The 18,130-nt window shown below is 42.7% G+C and overlaps 1 protein-coding gene across 1 annotated transcript in view; it reads left to right on the plus strand.

The window, feature by feature from the left end:
- The first annotated feature begins 3,034 nt into the window (after positions 1-3,034).
- Positions 3,035-18,130, plus strand: part of FAM81A (family with sequence similarity 81 member A) — a 29,469-nt gene continuing 14,373 nt past the window's right edge. The window contains exons 1-4 of the mRNA XM_054042047.1: positions 3,035-3,426; positions 13,050-13,117; positions 14,560-14,833; positions 15,593-15,711. Coding sequence (XP_053898022.1) covers positions 13,071-13,117; positions 14,560-14,833; positions 15,593-15,711 — 440 coding nt within the window. The 5' untranslated portion in view covers positions 3,035-3,426; positions 13,050-13,070. The remainder of the gene's footprint in view (positions 3,427-13,049; positions 13,118-14,559; positions 14,834-15,592; positions 15,712-18,130) is intronic.

Genomic DNA, 18,130 nt, shown 5'->3' on the forward strand with positions numbered 1-18,130 from the left:
CCCAGGATGCCAAGAAACATTTGTTCCCATGTCACTATTGGCACTGATGTCCATGATATTGGATGGTCCAAACATTAAAACTCACTCAGAGCAAGTTTCCATTCATCCAGCTACCTTTACTTTGGCACACCTGTTGCAGTACAACAGTAATATCTGTCACCATGAAGGAACAGAAAGTTTATACCACAACAAAGCATGAGAAATGCATTTACCTATCTATGTTGGTTTAACACTTCGTGTACAGACATGAAAAAGTGAGCTACCAGATACCTTCTTTAAGCTCGGATTGGCCATCTCCTATGGCAGAGTGTTGGCCATCTCTACCAGCAAACAGTGCATTCCAGCACTTGGAGGATGAGAATGTAGTCTGTCCTCTAAAGCTTTGTGATGTATTGTTCACTACTGTGGCCATAGACATCACAGACCACAATCCCAGCCCCACCACAGCAACAGACTCCTTCCGTAGAACTAGGATACCACTTTTTCAGCCTCCCAGTACGTAAGTGGAGGGAGATGTCCATGGAATTCCCACCCCTGACTGTGAGACTGTAGTATCAGTGAAGAAGATTTTATCGTCACTTTCTGAGTCTTACACAATTGTCCCTCCAGTGATCTTAAGAAAATGAATACTCCCATCCCTGTCACAAATGTTGAAATCAAGACTGACTGCCTACTGATTACCCAAGCCCTGCAAGAAGAATGCAGGTGGCTTGAACAAGTTAGGCAAGCAGCAAGTCTGGATAACTTCAATGGAGATGAAGACATTTCCTGGGCAACTTATCATGCCAGCAAGCAGCCAGTGCCAGACTTCGCTCCAGTCATCAATGTGCTTCTTCCCATCTTTCCAGATGACTCCAAGTCTGTGGCAATGATTCATCATGTCATGGATGTGATGAGGAACGCTATACTCCACCTAAATCTGTATGAAGTGCCAGTGATCACTGAGGACTAACCCCTTCTCACCATAAACAAACAGATACAGTGGACCTGGCCTGCTAGGTATGGCGAGGACAAATCTGTTATTATGTGGTCTTCATCTGGAAATGTCAAGTTTAACTGGAGATTGGCTAGAAGATAGTGGACAGATAGAAGCCCTTGTTCAGGCCAAAGTGGCCTCCCTAGGAATGGCTGACTTCTTGAAAGTGTGTCATGTCATACGTACTAGGCATGCCCATCGAGTAACTGCCAACAGTCTGTGCATCTTGCTCCAAAATGCACACATACCGTATACCCAACGTCTCAAGGAAGATGAGGTCCTCATGAGGTATAAATGGTGTGACAAGTGAAAATTAGAAAACCCAGTGTTCTACTTCTGGCATACCACACTTCATTTGGATCTACTTGTATTGACCTGTGTGCTGTAAATCCACCAGGCAAACTTTGCTCTCTACAGTGAATGCCTTGGAAAGCTCTCACCCTCATTCTTTGTGTTAGATCATACTAATTATGCACGTTGGGTGCCTGTTCACCTTCAAGATAAGGTAAGCCTTCACACAGTGCATCCAGACACAATTAGAGAGTTCCTAAAAGGAAACATCACAGTTTGCAAGACACAACATGTTTTCTCTGCCGTCATGCTTGACCAGCCTCATGAGCAAAATCATACCATAATCAAAAGGGATGGTGGAGCTGTTGGTCTAACACAAAATACGGAAGCCCTTTGGCTCTGGATGGTAGTGGGACCAGAGATGGCCAGGTTGATAGAGGCTTGAGAAGACTAATAGAGATATCATGTATGTATGGCTATAACTATAGTGCTCTGCATTCTTTGCATACCAGAAACTCATCAAAATGAGTGGACTCATCAAATAAATGGGAATTTGAGTTGCACAACGGATGCAATATTTGCCCCTTATTTTTGTACACACACACGCACACACACACTTTGAAAAAAGAAGAAACAAACAAGTCAATTTTACTTTTATGTTTGACACTTTTAAACCCCAATCCTGGAAATAATGATACACATGAGTAACTTTAGGCACCTGAGTAGTCCTTTTGTAATCAAGAGGGCTACTCATGTGCATAAAGTAAGCATGTACTGTTGTGTTAGGATCAGGGAATAAATTTGTAATTAGGTCCAACGATTGTCAGAAATGAGTTACTGTTTCATTTCAGACCTGATTCTCTGAGGTGCAGTTGACTTTAATATAAACAGAGGGCAATCAATGCCCTATAGGTTCAGACCCTTAGTTACTTTTATTTAAAAGTATGTGCATGTCAGGATGCTATTTAACCTTCAGACATACCAGATGGTTAGCATTGTGATGATTTGTGTTGGCAGCAGTAGTGGGATTTGATATCTATTTCAGCCAAAAGCAAATGCAGTTTAGGCTCTACTTTTGGGATTGCTGCAACAGATCTGATTTTACTTACTTTTGGTTTGTGCCACTGAAACTCTAATGATGTCAACAGAATCACACCAGCATGAGAGCAGAAGCAGACCCAATGTTCACCAGTTTTGCTGGCTACTCTTTCCCATAGCTTATATATCTGATTTGTGCTTGCAAATTTAGGTCAATGTACACTTTATGGGCTCTAACACACACACACACTCACACTTACTTTTACAGGCACAAAATAATACGCTGGCTTTGAGACCAACAGAAAATGTAAGTAATTTTTTTAACTTCTCACTGATTCAAATTGGCACAGTTTGACAGCCCTGTATTCTACCAGGATTTTCCATACACTGTGGGAAAAATCCCCTATAGTCCAGATTCTCATCTCGTTTACACCATTAGGAATTCGAAGTAACTCCAATTAAATCAATCACCTTTCTCAAGCAAGAGATTGATTAGAGCAAAGTTTCAGAAGACTGCATTGAACAGAATGCAGGCTATTCACAGCCACTGCATTTATACTTGGCCCAATACTGTGTCTAGAATCTGTCACCGTTAGTCATTCATGCTGTAACATATGGAATAAGGTTTTTATTTGCTGGGTCTTTCCCCTCCCAGTTCTGCAACATGTTGACACTGCTATGAAATAGATTGTGAGGAAACGGTGATAAGAAGGGATTTGTTCTGGTTGCTGGACGGCGTGTGAATATTTGCCTCCTATAAATAAGTCTCTCCCTCTCTCTCTCTCTCTCTCTGTTTATTAGGAGAACCCTGGCTCCCTCTGATTGAGCTGCAGGTTTCTATGGAGACAGCGTCCTGGCAACAACTCTCAGCAGCCGTTTTCTTCCCATCTACCAGGCCTGGTGGCAGCAGGCCCCGCGGAGAGGGAGAGGACCTGGCTGCCACTAGCAGCAGGAAGGGACGGATGGACATCCAGGCTGTCTAGCTGCGCTCTATGAATCTTTGCATACAGCTATCCCAGAAGTAAAAACATATTAAAAAGCCGAGCAGAGACATCCAGCAGAGAGGTTGCTAGGATGCAAGGGAAGGATGGGCAGCCATGTCCTGCCCTAATCCAACACTGGTGAGTGAATACAGCAGCTTTAATACGACTAAGAGTCTGTCTGAACTTTGCCCCTCTCTGTCGCATGACAATATGGTGATGTTTGTGTTGTGCTGTTATGTCAATTTCCCCCCATCATAGCATTTCCACAATCATCCCCATATTCTCAGACGATCCCTCGTGGAAGTGTGCTGCAGTCATTTTAGGGGACCTGTAAAACTTCCTAATGTGGCAATGCAGTGTATGTAGTGTAAGGGCTTGTTTGATGTAGCAAAGTGATGGGCTTTTTGTTTTTTGACCCATCCTCACACTGAGTCATGACACAATAACATTTCTATTCACTCCAAAACACCATCCTGGTATGTTGCAATGCTCCAGTGCAACATTGTGATTCCTGAGTTTGTCCCAGCCACGCACTCTCAAAGGGCCCCTGGTCACAACATTGTGTCGCCTCCAGAGGTATTCCTGGACTGTTTTGAGACAGGAAGGATGGTCCAGTGGTTTGGGCATTAGCCTAGGACTTGGGAGGCCCTTAGAGTCCTTGCTCTGCCATCAACTTCTTGTGTGGATTTAAGACAAATCACTTAGCTTCTCTGCGCCTGAGTTCCCTGACTCTAAAATGGGGATAATAGCACTTTCCTACCTCACAGAGGTGTTGTGAAGATAAATCCATTGCAGACTCTGAGGTACTTGGATTCTATTGTATGTACCTTAGGTAGATTTCAATGTTATGGAAGTTACAGAACAGAACTGCTACCATTGTGACTTAAAAGAAGGGGCAAGTGGAAAACTGTGTATGGTACTTGTACGGCCCTCATTGTCATAGAATCTGAGCACCTCAAAATCTGTAATCTATTTATCCTCACAACACCCCAGTGAGGTAGAGCAGTGCTATTGTCCCCAATTTACTGATGGGTATCTGAAGCACAGAGAACTAAGTGACTTGTTCAAGGTCACACAAGAAAACTATCCCAGAGCAGGGAATTGAGCCCAGTCTCCCAAGTCCTAAGCTAGTGCCTAAATCATTGGAACATCCTTCTTCTCATCCCCACAGAAATCAAATGTGCAGGGCAATGGGTGCTTTCAATGTGTGGCAGAGGGAGAGGTATGCAACAACAAAACAGGATCAAACCTGAATTTATGTATGTCTGTTTCCTTAATCTTGCATGCAGCTTCATCTTTAGTTTCAAGTTTTGCATTTCTGACGTCAATGATTTATAGGAATAACAGTGAGGTATTCCAGGTTCATATGAGACAGAAATTGTGGTAGGCCTCAAGTGAGTGAGTATCTTTACAATCAGGTATGGAACTTACAGTTGTGAGATATCCATGTAGCTGCAATAGGACAAATGTAGAATATTTAGAAAAGAACTCTTGAAATAATACTCTCGTAAATCTGATAATATTGACTTACTGTCTTGTGCTTTAAGTTACTTGTATCGTATCAAACAGCAGTAAAATTATTTGGGGCCTGGACCTCTATTAGGTTCAGTGGAACTATGTCAATTTACACCAGGTCAGGATCTGATCCTGAGAGTTATATTTTTCTTTTGCTGCACACTTGTTAACATTAATGGATATTACACACATACATAGAGAGGGAATATAACTATTAGTTCTGACATGTAGCTATTATTATTTACAGGACATATATACACTTCCAGAATTGCAGAGAGCTGCGTGGAATTTAAATGCTGGTGGACAAGATGCTGGAGACTTGGTCCCTGAAAAAATGCTGAATTTAGGGCTTGATCAAGTTAGTGGGAATATTTCCATTGACTTGAATGGGCTTTGGATCGGGCCTTTACTGAGGCTTGCCTGTTAGACAAACAGAGCCAAATCCTGAGGTCCTTACCCAGTGCATATTCAGTACATAGTAGAGCAAAATCCCAGGGTATGTCTATGCTGGAATTAAACACCCGTGGCTGGCCACTGTCAGCTGCCTCGGGCTCGCACGGCTCAGGCTGCGGGATTCTAAAATTGTGGTCTAGACGTTCAGGCTCAGGCTGGAACCTGGGCTCTGGGACCCTCCCCCTCTTTTGGGGTCTTGTGAATGTCCTCACAGCAATTTCACAGCCCTGTAGGGCATGTCTACATTGCCCCACAGTTCGGACCAAGGGGGCGTGCATAGCTGTGGGCACCAAAGTGCTGTGCTGTAACTCCCCCTTGTGGGTGCTGCAGGTAAGGACATACAGGTCATGAGTTCTCTGTAACCAATAACAGTTACGTACCAGATCTAATAGGTATATTCCCTCTGGGGACCTTTTAAGTTCATACCTGCAGCATCCACACAGGGAGTTACAATGCAGCATTTTGGTGTGCACTGCCATTCAGACTCTTAGTCGGAACTGTGGGGCAATGTAGACATGCCCCCAGTATCATTCAGGATGAGATAACTGCCTCAGAATGTCATTGGAGGTGTATGAGGTCTCAGCATCAGAGAGATCTGACTGTGTACTGCAAAGCCAGCACTAGGTATAAGCAGAATAAGCAATTGGTTAGGACCCTGAGCATTTCAAGAGGACACCCTATTAATTATTAGTATGTGTTGTGTGTGTTGGGGGGGCCAAGTATTTCTGCTTAGGGCCGGCAATGGCCTACCACCACCACTGGTCTACGGAGTGATGTGTTCAAATTAAAAATGACAAATAACTGAATATTTCATATTCGGAAATATTGTTTCAGATGAATCAGTGCCTTTGGTGGCTTTTAGGACAATTTGTATTTGAATGTACATCTGTGACTAATCCTGCAGTCTTTCTGCACCCAGACATTGGCTTCAGTGGGAGTTACAGATGCACAAGTATGGCAGGATGAAGCCATTGTGAGCTGAGGTAAAAAAACAAACCACATTTAAGATATACTGTCAATTATGTTTTAAAATAGTTTAATATTTTGTTTTGAGTTTTTGGAACAATATCCAGGTCCTTAGTGATATAAATCAGGGATAGAGCCATTGAAGTCAATGAGACTATTCACATATTTAAAATTAAACTGTGCTTAAATGGTTTGCTGCGTCAGGGCCATTAACATGCAGTTTGACCTAGTGGAATGAGCATAGATCCAGGCTTTGCCACTGATTCACTGTATGACCTCTTTGGAAGTCATTTAACTTCACTGGCTAAATTTCCCCAATTGTGATAATAGTGTTAACCAAACCTACCTCACAGACTGTTGTGAGGATAGCCCTCAGATGAGTAATCCAGTGTCTTAATGACACTTAGGGTAGGTCTACACTACCGCAGGGATCGATACTCTGTGATCGATCCACCGGCGGTTGATTTAGTGGGTCTAGTAAAGACTCACCAAATCGACAGCAGATCGCTCTCCAGTCGACCCCTGTACTCTACTCCCAGTGAAAATAGTAAGGTAAGTCGATGGGAGATTTTCTCCCATCGACCCCCCGTGGTGTAGACCTTGTGGTAACTCGACCTAAGGTATGTTGACTCCAGCTACGTTATTCACGTAGCTGGAGTTGTGTAGCGTAGATCAACTTGCCGCAGTAGCGTAAACATAGTCTTAATGGAGATGACTTTTGTGAGGAACAGTTTGTAGGATTCGGCCCTTGGAATCTGTACAGTGTCAGAATGTGTAAATAATAATAATATCTATCTCTAATATAATGCTTTTCATCGTAGATCTCCAAGCACTTTACAAAGAAGGTCTGAATCATTATCCCCATTTTACAGATGGAGAAACTGAGGCACAGAGATTTGCTCAGGGGCACCCAGCAAAGCAGAAGCAGAGCAGGGAATTGAAGTCATGTCTCCTCAGTCCCAGTCAGTGCCCTGGCCACTTACTACAGTGTTTCTCATTAAAATGGGTCTATCTTTAAAAAAAAAAAAATCTTATTCATGGAAAGCTATGCTGTAAGTGGAACACACATACTGCTACAAAAATGCTCTGTTTTCTAAGCAGTGCCTTGAAACATGTTCTAATGCATGAACATGAGGTGTATTTTGATACTTTTTCAGGATATCCCTCACAGGTTTTTTGAACTTCAAAAGTTGACACTTGTATTAAAATAACCTGTTTTCTCCTTCCATCTGTTCACCATATTGCACCAAGTTTCATCAGCAATTGCAAAACTGTTTTCATAGATCAGATCTCTTAGTTTTCTGTAGCAATTCTAAGTTCACATGGAATTCAGGATCAGGCCCAATGTGAAAAAGGAGCGATCATTGCTACGTCTGTTATAGGATTTTTGGTGGGCTGAAGGGCCTAGTGGTTAGTGTCCACTCATTCATGGGGCAGTGGTAGGGTAGCCTGGACCCACCCACTCCACTGGGCTCTGACCCAAGGCCTGAGAAGGGTCAGCAGTATTTGCCTGCAGGGAGGGGCTCTCTGAGCTACTTTCCCTGGGTCACTTCCTACCACTGCTTCACTCCCTCAGCTTCTGGTCCCAGATAAGGAGAAAAGAAAAATGAAAAGGAAACCCAATTGCCAGCACAGATGGGCTCTGCATACAGTCCTGTTCCTTCAGGGAGGCTTCTCCAGCCCGCCTTCAGGATTGGTCTGCACTCCTCCCCAACCTCCCCCTTCGGAGCTTGGTTGCTCCCTTTTCACCCCTGTCTCCAGATGGAGCATGCTCTGCAGGGTTGGAGGGTGGGGCTAGCTGGGCCCAGTACTGCCCTTTAACCCCTTCCAGCCCAGTGTGAGGTTTGTATACCCCACTACAATGTCAAAAACATTTCTTTTTAGATAGCATAGAGTAGATGGATTTGGTTACGGCTACCACTCCTTTTTACAAATAACCTACTGAGCCAAATTCTGATCTCATTTACACTGGTATAAATCCAGAGTTGCTGCACTGAAGTTAGTAGAGTTACACGGGTGCAAGTGATATCAGAATCTGTGGTTATTACCATATGTATTATGGCTGTTTGAAATAGAAAACAAATGGTTAAAAGACTAAATTTGAACTAGATTTTCAGTGACCTCTGTTTCTACAGGCACAAGTTAGTTAGATGTCTTACTGCCAATATTTGAATCTGCATAACATATTATCCCATATAATGTACTGTCTCTTAAACATTTTTGTTCCATTCTTCAGCAAATACATCCTTAACATTATTTATCATCCTGATTGTTTTATTTTTGTATTAACCATTGATGCTAAAACATTTCCTATTACTAGGAATATTCTATTGTTTCCCTTCAGTGCCATAGGTTAGCAGTGTCGAACTTAGTTGGTGATTTCCCAGTTTCTGATGCTCGAGATGCATTAGCCAACAGACTTTGTTTATTTTTGTGTGTGTGGGGGGTTTCCTCTCTTCCTTAAGGCTGCTCTACCCAACTACAACTGAGTCAGAGGACCTGGTTAAAACGTGGCTGGCTCCTGCAGGGCTGGCTCTGGCTTTTTTGCCGCCCCAGGCAAAAAAGCCTCCCACCCCCCCACCCCCCCCAGTGCAGCAGGGGAGGGCGCCGAGCCCGGCCACAGGCCGCTCTCCCCGACCAGCCGGAGCACCGGGGGGAGGGCGGCGAGCCCGCCGCGGCTCCGCTGGCGGCCAGACCCCCGGGAGGAGGGCAGAGAGCCTGGCCGGGGCTCCGCTCTCCGCGGCGGCCAGAGCACCGGAGGGAGGGCGGAGTGCCCGCCGCGGCTCCGCTCTCCCCGGCGGCCAGAGCACCGGGGGAGGGCGGCGAGCCTGCTGCAGCTCCGCTGTCCCCAGCGGCCGGAGCGCCGCGGGGAGGGCGGCAAGCTCAGTCACGGCTCTGCTCTCTCCGGCGGCCAGAGTGCCGGGGGAGGGTGGCGAGCCTGCTGCGGCTCCGTTGTCCCCAGCGGCCGGAGCGCTGCGGGGAGGGCGGCGAGCCCAGTCGCGGCACCGCTCTCCCCGGCGGCCCAGAGTGCTGGGGAGGGCGGCAAGCCCACTGTGGCTCCGCTCTCCCCGGTGGCCGGAGCTGGAGCACCGTGCCGTGCCACCCCCCTCCAGGTGCCGCCCCAAGCATAAGCTTGGTGGGCTGGTGCCTGGAGCCGGCCCTGGGCTCCTGACCCAGTACACTAGGGTTAACATTTCCATTATTAAATTGGAAAGTCTATTATATCGGAAACACAGTTAGGTCTGCTCCACAGAGTACAGTGTTGTAGAATCTATTTGTCTTTCAAAACAAGCTTTCAAATGGCTGGGTTACTTAAATGTAATACTAATGGCCACATTGTGATACACTTACCTATACTGAATAGTACATTACACCATGAATATGTCTACTCTATAAGAGATACTACTCGATAGGAGCAAGAGTATCACAGCTTAGCTATGAAGTGAGTGGGGTTCATTTGGCTAACTATAAATCTTTCTTGTAAGGATTTTTGGTTTTAAATTACTGATTTAATGAATATTTCAGCTGGGAATATGTCTCTTAACTTGGGATATTTTACAATTGTCTGGAGATTGGTAATTCTGGGGTACAACTGTAGATGCTAACAACCAGACACTCACTATTAATTGATCCATGCAAAAGTTAACCATAACTGAGAGGGGAGTGTCAGCTTTCACTGAATTTTCTTGCTTTTACTGCTTTTTTAATCACAGTTAGAATTATTTCTATGTAATTTTTGTATATCAAGTTGGATCAGAAAGATATAGCGATTTAGAAAGTTGCAGGTGCCCGTGAATATTGGGTTTGTTTAGATGACCACAGATGTCAATGTATATGGATTGTCCATACGAACACTTAGCACTTGGCAAGCTGGTCCATACGAACACTTAACACTTGGCAAGCTGGAGTGTAAATCTACCCCACACTAGCCTGCTGTGCACTAAAGTGTCTGTGTGGACCCTGCTGCTGCACACTGAAAGTTCCGAAGTGCACTTAAATTATGTTGCTTCAAAATGGGAGTAGATCAGGGATCGGCAACCTTTGGCACGCGGCTCACCAGGGTAAGCACCCTGGCAGACCGAGACGGTTTGTTTACCTGCTGCGTCTGCAGGTTCAGCCTATCGCAGCTCCCACTAGCTGTGGTTTGCCGTCCCAGGCCAATGGGGGCTGCGGGAAACGGCGCGGGCCGAGGTGCGCCGCCCCCATTGGCCTGGAGTGGCGAACTGCGGCCTGTGGGAGCCGCGATCGGCTGAACCTGCGGATGCGGCAGGTAAACAAACCAGCCCGGCCCACCAGGGTGCTTACCCTGGCGAGCTGCGTGCCAAAGGTTGCCGATCCCTGGAGTAGATCAAAGCACATTATGGAATTTTAATGCATGGCAGCAGGGTCCACACGGACACTTATTCCATGGCAGGCTAGAGCGAGGTAGATTTACACCCTGGCTTGCTGTGAACTAAATATTCATATAGACAAGACCTTAGAATCATGGGGGCAGATCCTCCGCTGGTGTAAATTGCCATAGCTTCGAGCTAGGCCACAGGCCCAATCCTGCAAACATGTACTGTTGAAATTAATGGAACTATTCATAATAGAGAGCAATAATAATGGGGAAAATTTTCAAAGGCATAAATGGGAATTAGGTGCCTAACGTCCATTCATTGTCGGTCGGATTTGTTTTCCATAACAGCCCTTTTTGTTTTTTGAAAATCTCCCATAGTCCCAATAATATATTTGTAAAAAATCTAAACCAGTTCATGCATCCATCTTTTTATCTGAAATGAAAAGCAAGGCCATAGTTTGAGTATAGTTTACGCCAAATGGGAGTGGTCTGCATGGAATCTGGTTTAAGCAGATCCTGCTGACTGTCCTGACAAAGTGTGGTGTGTACATCACCTGAGCAATTTAGTTAATTTCTAAAATTAGACAAATGGCTACTAGAGCTAGCTTGAATAACAATAGCTGTGAAGCTGCAGCAGCTGGGGCAGCAGCACAGACCCTGGGTTATGTACTTGAGTGTCTAGTCCGAATGCTGCTTCCTTGGCTTCAGTGATATTGTTATTTGATCTAGCTAGATCAAAGCTACTCCAGTTGTGACTACGCGTGCTGAAGTCACTCTAATTGAAATGTATTTGTGAATATTTCCCACTAAACTAAAATTTTAAAATAGCACAATTAATATTAATTATGATCTGAACATTTTTGAGGCAAATTACCAAACAATCCTTGTGTTGCAAATTCTTCTCCCATACTGGTAGATACTTGAAAAATATCAAAGACATGCAGCCTCAGTGCCAGGAGGATTGATAATGAGTTGCAAAGTCATTCAACTTCACATCACTGTGTGGTCACTGTTACACAATTTATATTTACCCTTGGGTACCATATAGTAATATTTGAGATGCCACCAAATTTACCAATACTTAGAATGGGAAATAGGAGTAGTATAGATAATTGCCACTGTGCTCACTAGGTCAATAATGGCTGAAAGTTATCATCTTGTGGCTTTGTGGTGACCTGTATGAAATACTTTGGTGAGTCTCAGTCCAGTTCACAGTAGAGAGGTATCTGCTAGAGCTGGGTGGGAACCAGATTTTCTGTTTCATGAGATATTCCATAATTTAGAATTTTTTTCTGTTCTGAGACACAACAAAACCAAAAAAATTGAAATTTCCCATGACATGAAATAAAAAAAAAATTAAATAAAATACAAATGTTTCATTCTGATTTCAACTTCTTAAAAAATTGTATTATATTACATAACATTTTTTAAAACCCTGAAAAGCTGTTTGGAAACAAAACATTCCATTCTGAAAATATCAAAATGGAACACGTCAGCCTTATCAGGATACTCTGTTCCATTCTTCTCCTGAAAGAGAATTCCACCAAAATCAACATATTTCCATGAAAGATGTAGTTTTCAACGAATCAGCATTTTCTGACAAAAAAATGTTCCGTTGGAAAATTTCCAACAAGCTTTTATGTCCACATCACAAAGCCACCCGAGGCACTAACTGACACTTTTCTCTCTAATGTGAGAGGCCAAGAACTGAATGTCAAATTCATCCCTGTGCAGAAGACAAACGCTAGGCTTCTGAACCACTTGAGTTCCTTATAGGCCTTTCACGGGGCAAATTTCCCCTGGCCTAAGCCCTGACATAATAATATCCTCTCACCCCTAGTGGTGGCCCTGTTCACGGACTGGTGTTAAGAAGTTCACTTTGCCACTGCCTGTGCCAACCCTGTTCTGGGAGGAAGGATGGTCCAGTGATGAGGGCACTGGCTTAAGACATGGGAAGCCAGATTCAATTCCTTGCTCCACCAAGAACCGACCTCTTGTGTGACTCTGGACAAAGCATTTAGCCTCACTATGCCTCAATTCCCCAACTGTAAAAAATTGGGGTAATAATGCTTCCCTATTTCAGAACAGGGTTGTGAGGCTAAACACGTTAGAGACTGTAAAGCGCTTTGAGGTCGACTGATGAAAAGTGCTATATGAGAGAGAGGCTTTACTATTATTAGTTCTGTGGATAAACAGAGGACTACAGCCTCCAGGCTTGTCAATCTAGCAGCTTTCATGCGTGCTGCATTCACTTGAAAAAGCTTTTTAGTTGTTGTTAGTCATCTAATTCTCCACCCTGTTTTGTTGTGTTATATCAAATTTTGGATGCAAGTAGTCTGAAAGCAAAATCATGGGCAATATATAAAATGTCTTCCAATGTCAGAGTTGTTAGCATAATCTTAAGGTTCACTTTAAACAGATACACGAAGTCATTTCAGTGCCAGATATAAACAACTGTTAAATAATTTAATGTATATTTTCTCAACAGACATAAATTATTGAAAAGAAAATGGCACAACGAAGCCCAATCTTTCCGACACTTGCCCCTACTGAAAGGTACAGTCTGGCATGTTAGAAATCTAGAATCTACAGAGTGCAGGAGTATCTGTGCTTCTCCTTTAATTCTCTATTTACAATCATGCTTAACGTTGTAGCTTTTGTACTTAATGCAACAACTAAACTAAATTAAATATTGTAGACATATACTCTGCTTATCCAAATCATGGGCCAATCCTGAAGCCCTTAGCTTTTATTCAGTCCTTTCTCAAGGAAAACTTCTAGTGGCTTCAGCTGTGACAGAGTGAAAACCGAGGACATCAGAACTTGTCCCAGTGGAAGTCTTTCATGAGTAAGGAGTGAATGTAAAAATGTAGGGCCAAATTCTACCTTCATTTACACTCTGGTTGAATCTCCATTAACTTCAGTGAAATTACAGCACAATGTAAGTGAAAACAGAATTTAGCCTTCACTTCATGATTCGGCCCCTATGAATATCAGATAAATACAGCATACAAGAAAAAAAAATAACTAAGGTGTATAAAGAAAATAAATAAGAGCTGTTTAAAGGCACAAAGGGGAATTAGGCACCAATGCTCATTGACTTTCAATGGGAGTTGAATACCTATTTTCTCTTTGTGCCTTTGAAAATCTTTCCCCCAAAGGATTACAAAACTTAGCCTCTGTGAAAGACTGTGTTCATCGATGGCCAGATTTTCAAAAGTCTCAGCACCTCAGCAGCAACTATTGCTTTCAATAGAAGCTGCTCAGCGCGGAGCTCTTTTGAAAAATCTGCACAATTATTTAGGTGCCTAAATGGGAGCTGACCTTTTTTGAAAAGTTGCCTTAGAGACTGTGAGTAGCTTGGATTTTGTCCTTCCTGGATTTCCAAAGCTTTAGCATGTATTTATTCAGCTCCAAGAGGAGAAGTTTTTGGATGCATACTCCAGGAGTAGCCTTATTGGAAGAGAAAAGAATGGATGCAGACTCAAGATATTCCTAGTCTATTTTTATTTAACTTTATTGCAGTTATTGCTTTGAACAAGGATGGAAAAAAAGCAGCTGCAAAGTTTGCATATGTGTAGTAATACTTGCAAAATTTAATCAAAAACATGCTGAGTTCATGTTCCCAGCCAAACTGCTTTGTCTGTCTTAATTCATCCCAAAACACACCAATATCCTTTTGTTAAGTGCATATGCCTGGGTTAGTCACCCTAAGTGAGATGGGGAGGAGGCCATGACTTCCCTTTACACCTACCACTCATGGCAGCAAATGCTGCACCTGCTTATGTACAGCAGTGGGCCTCTCCCTGGAAGTGTTCAGGATTTCTGGGAGGTAGTATTCTTTCTGGAGGCACTCTACCTCCCAGTGCTTCTACTAAAGTGGTATCAATCTCACATAGATGGGTGTGGTTAAAAGCTACAATAGAGTTTTGAGTAAGGTCCTCAATATTTAGCAACGCATTAATAATACATTTGTTTGAATATATTTCTTTTGTTAGACGGATTCGAAATATACCACTACACAGCCAAGCTTTGACCGCGGTCCCATTAGCATCTGCAAGTCTTGTGGATCAGCTAGAAGACAGAATTCTAAGCCATGAGAAAACAACTGCTGCCCTTGTGGAACACGCTTTTCGCATTAAGGAGGACATTGTTTCCACTTTGCATAGAATGCAGAACAAAGGGGGAGGAGATCGGTTGGCTAGGCAACTCTTAGAAGAACACATCCGAAACATAACAGCAATAGTGAGGCAGCTTAACCGGGACATTGAGGTATGTTCTGATTCTTTCCTGGGGCTGACACCATCTCTGCTATTGACTCCAAGTTTAATAAGAAAATTTAGTAAGATTTAATATGTGATGTAAGTATAAGATCTGAAGAGTTTATAAACTGTGTGTACATCCTTACAAAGTGCATGCAGAGTATGTAGTTCTTTTTGTGGCAATAAAAAAACAGTACGGGGTGGCAGGACTTTAAATATAAATTCTACACAAACAGTTTTGTGGTGCTAATCTATTTCCTTTCAGCACAAAACTAGAAAACCTAGGAAATCATCAGTTAATGCAGAGCTAACATGCATTTCAACCTAAGTTTAAAGGCCCTACCCCCTAAACATACTCACAGACTCCTCACCCCTGCAATAAAAACTCCCTTTCACTTTCCACATGCACCACCCACAATGCACACATCCAGGTGATCCAGTCACAGTCAAATATGCAACCTTAAGCCTGACCTCTGCAGAAATTAGCAGGGTAGTGGTAGATGGACAAATATAGGTTAGTATTTCAGGGCCCAATTCTGCTTCCAGTGTGACTTCAGTGAGAGTTGTGTGTGTAGATTGGGCCCTGAAAATCAGGAGAAACCATATATGAGTATAATGCACCACATTCTGCATGCCTATAAAAACAATTGTTATTAAATTAAAAAATAGATTTTATATTTTATTTGGATTAGCAAAATATAACAAGTGGCCTATTGAATGTATAATAAGTGACTTATTGAACTCCTATTTGCATATTAATGCCTTATAGACGCTGCAGGAACAGATACGTGTCAGGGATAACCTCAGTTATGGAACTAATTCTACCTTAAAGAGCCTGGAAATGCGGCAGTTGTCTGGTTTGGGAGATCTTCGGGGGAGAGTTGCAAGGTAAGTGTCAGTTTTGGGGATATTTTTTGCAATCAGCTGATTTTCTATTAATCTTGAAGTATGCCTTTTACATTTAATGACAGTGGCCCAAATTTAACCTTGGCCTAACTCCCAGAATGAATTTGGCTCAATGTTTTCATGGCAATGCACAATAATCTGCATTCCAGTATCAAATATTAAAACTAGTCACATGACTGTTAATTCTCAAAATTAGATTTCAGTAAATGGGCTTGAATTCTAAAAATGCTTCAGTTTGGTTCAGTTTTAGAAAGGACTGAGGTTCAGGCTGGGGTTTTTATGGAACTAACTCATTAACTCACCTGTAATAAAGATACCATGGAACAGTTTGCGTTTCCAGGGAGCAATATAAAATTATATATTGCTTTTGAATGTATTTTAAGAAGTAGAAACAAACTGGTTAATCTTATTAAACAGTAGATAAACTACATGTTATTCCCAGGGTTTAAAGTAAAGGGGAGTGGAGGAAAACATAGAGTGATAGAGATTCTACAGGCCAAATTAAGCCCTCACGTAGGCCTGGTCTACACTAGCAACTTATGTTGGTAGAACTATGTTGCTCAGGGGTGTGGGGCTAACAGCTGGTGTAGACAGGGCTATCTCGACGGGAGGGCTTCTCCTGTTGACATAGCTACCACCTCTCGAGGAGGTGGATTAACTATGCTGCCAGGAGAAGCCGTCCCATCAGTGCAGGTAGCCTCTTCACTGAAATGCTGCAGTGGTGCAGCAGCATTGGTGCAGTTTACCTGCTGCAGCATTTTAAGTGTCGACAAGCCCTTACATTTTGTTTTTAGATTATACTCTCAATGACACCTGGGCAAACCTACTTACAGCTGGCACCGATGACAATGAAGACACAATCGGAAGGTAGTGGGGTTGCACAGCTGTAGATGAGGACTTAATATCGTATACAGAATCTTGATTGATTACTTCTGCTGAATTACACCAGGGATGAATTTGTCCCATTATCTGGATTTCTGAATACATTCCATTCTTTTTTGCTGGACCAGTTTAGTTAGTTGACTGCTTTCATCTGAAATGATTTACTGATACCTTCAACAGGTTGGAAAAACTCAGCTGAGGGAGGAGAAAGGTTAAAAGTTTCCGTAAGATTTCCTGGTGTCTATATTGGGCAGCATATAGTTTCCACATTGACTTGTTAGCCCAATTTCCAAGGAGTGGTTTAAACAGGATTATAGAGGACTGATTTTTCAGACATTCAGTCAGTTCTTTTAAGTACAGCAGGAAAGAACAAAACCAACTCTTGCTTTGTTGTCTTCAAGTCAGACAAACAATTGAACAATATTTATTTATCACTGAAGGGTCACTGCCAAATTCATCTGCATGAGTCTTCCTGCATAGCTCCCTTTCATATAAAGGATTCACAGTGAGATTTTACAAGATCCCATGTTTGGAGCAATACAATTAGTGCCAGCTTGTACAGTCTTTATTCACATTGGTGAGTGCACATTCATGCAAGTAGTGCCATTGAATTCAATGAGAGTACTCACATGAATGAGAACTTGCCAAAATGTGGCCCTAAATGGCAAAGCGCTTAAAATGGGGGATGATGGTGGGCTATCAGCACTTAGACCATTATTTCTTCTTGATATGTTTACTCAGGGAAGTTCACACTTTTCCCCTGATAATTATAACTACATGACAGCTATTACACAAAGTGCAATGCTCAAGGTCAGTCATCAGAGTGCCTCGGGGGCTGGAAATTCATGTTCATTATTGAGACAGAACCAGTTTATTTTCTCTTGTTATTTGCTGTCTCGTGCTTTCCCATCAGGCATTTTGTTAAAATCTTCCCCTGGGAGGGAAGAAAACTTGTTTTACTTGTACAATGCTGAATTCAATTAGAACACTGTTCTGTGACAGTGAATTAACTGCCTTCAGTTACAAGCACATTTTGCTGTAAAAATTCCCACAACTCCTGATTATAATTATTATCATTTGTATTACAGTAGTGCCTAAAGATCCCAACTGAGACTGCAACCTCATTGTGCTAGGTGCTATACAAATACGTAGTGGGAGACTGTCCTAAATTGTTTGCAGTTATTTAATCAATAATTTGAAATTAACTCACGTGTATAATTTCACCCAAACTGTTCCACCAGGAGAATCCAAAGGTGAGTCTGGCTTGCTGGCTATCAGGCTAGATCTATGAGTTAACTTTTGACCAGCTTTTGTAAGAATTTGAGTGTTAATCCAGGGTTCTGGCCAAATATCAACTTGGGTGATTACATTCTGCCTATCTAAATTCCCCTTGCAATTTCAAATGGATATGGTATTATTTCTTGACTATCATAACCCATTCTGTAGTTCATCTCATCTGTACAGTGTTGAACAGCTATTCTGTTTCTTCTTCCAGGTAGCTGCATTTCTCGGTGAGTGT

This window comes from Malaclemys terrapin, chromosome 10 (genome assembly GCF_027887155.1).
Source record: "Malaclemys terrapin pileata isolate rMalTer1 chromosome 10, rMalTer1.hap1, whole genome shotgun sequence".
Lineage (NCBI taxonomy): Eukaryota > Metazoa > Chordata > Testudines > Emydidae > Malaclemys > Malaclemys terrapin.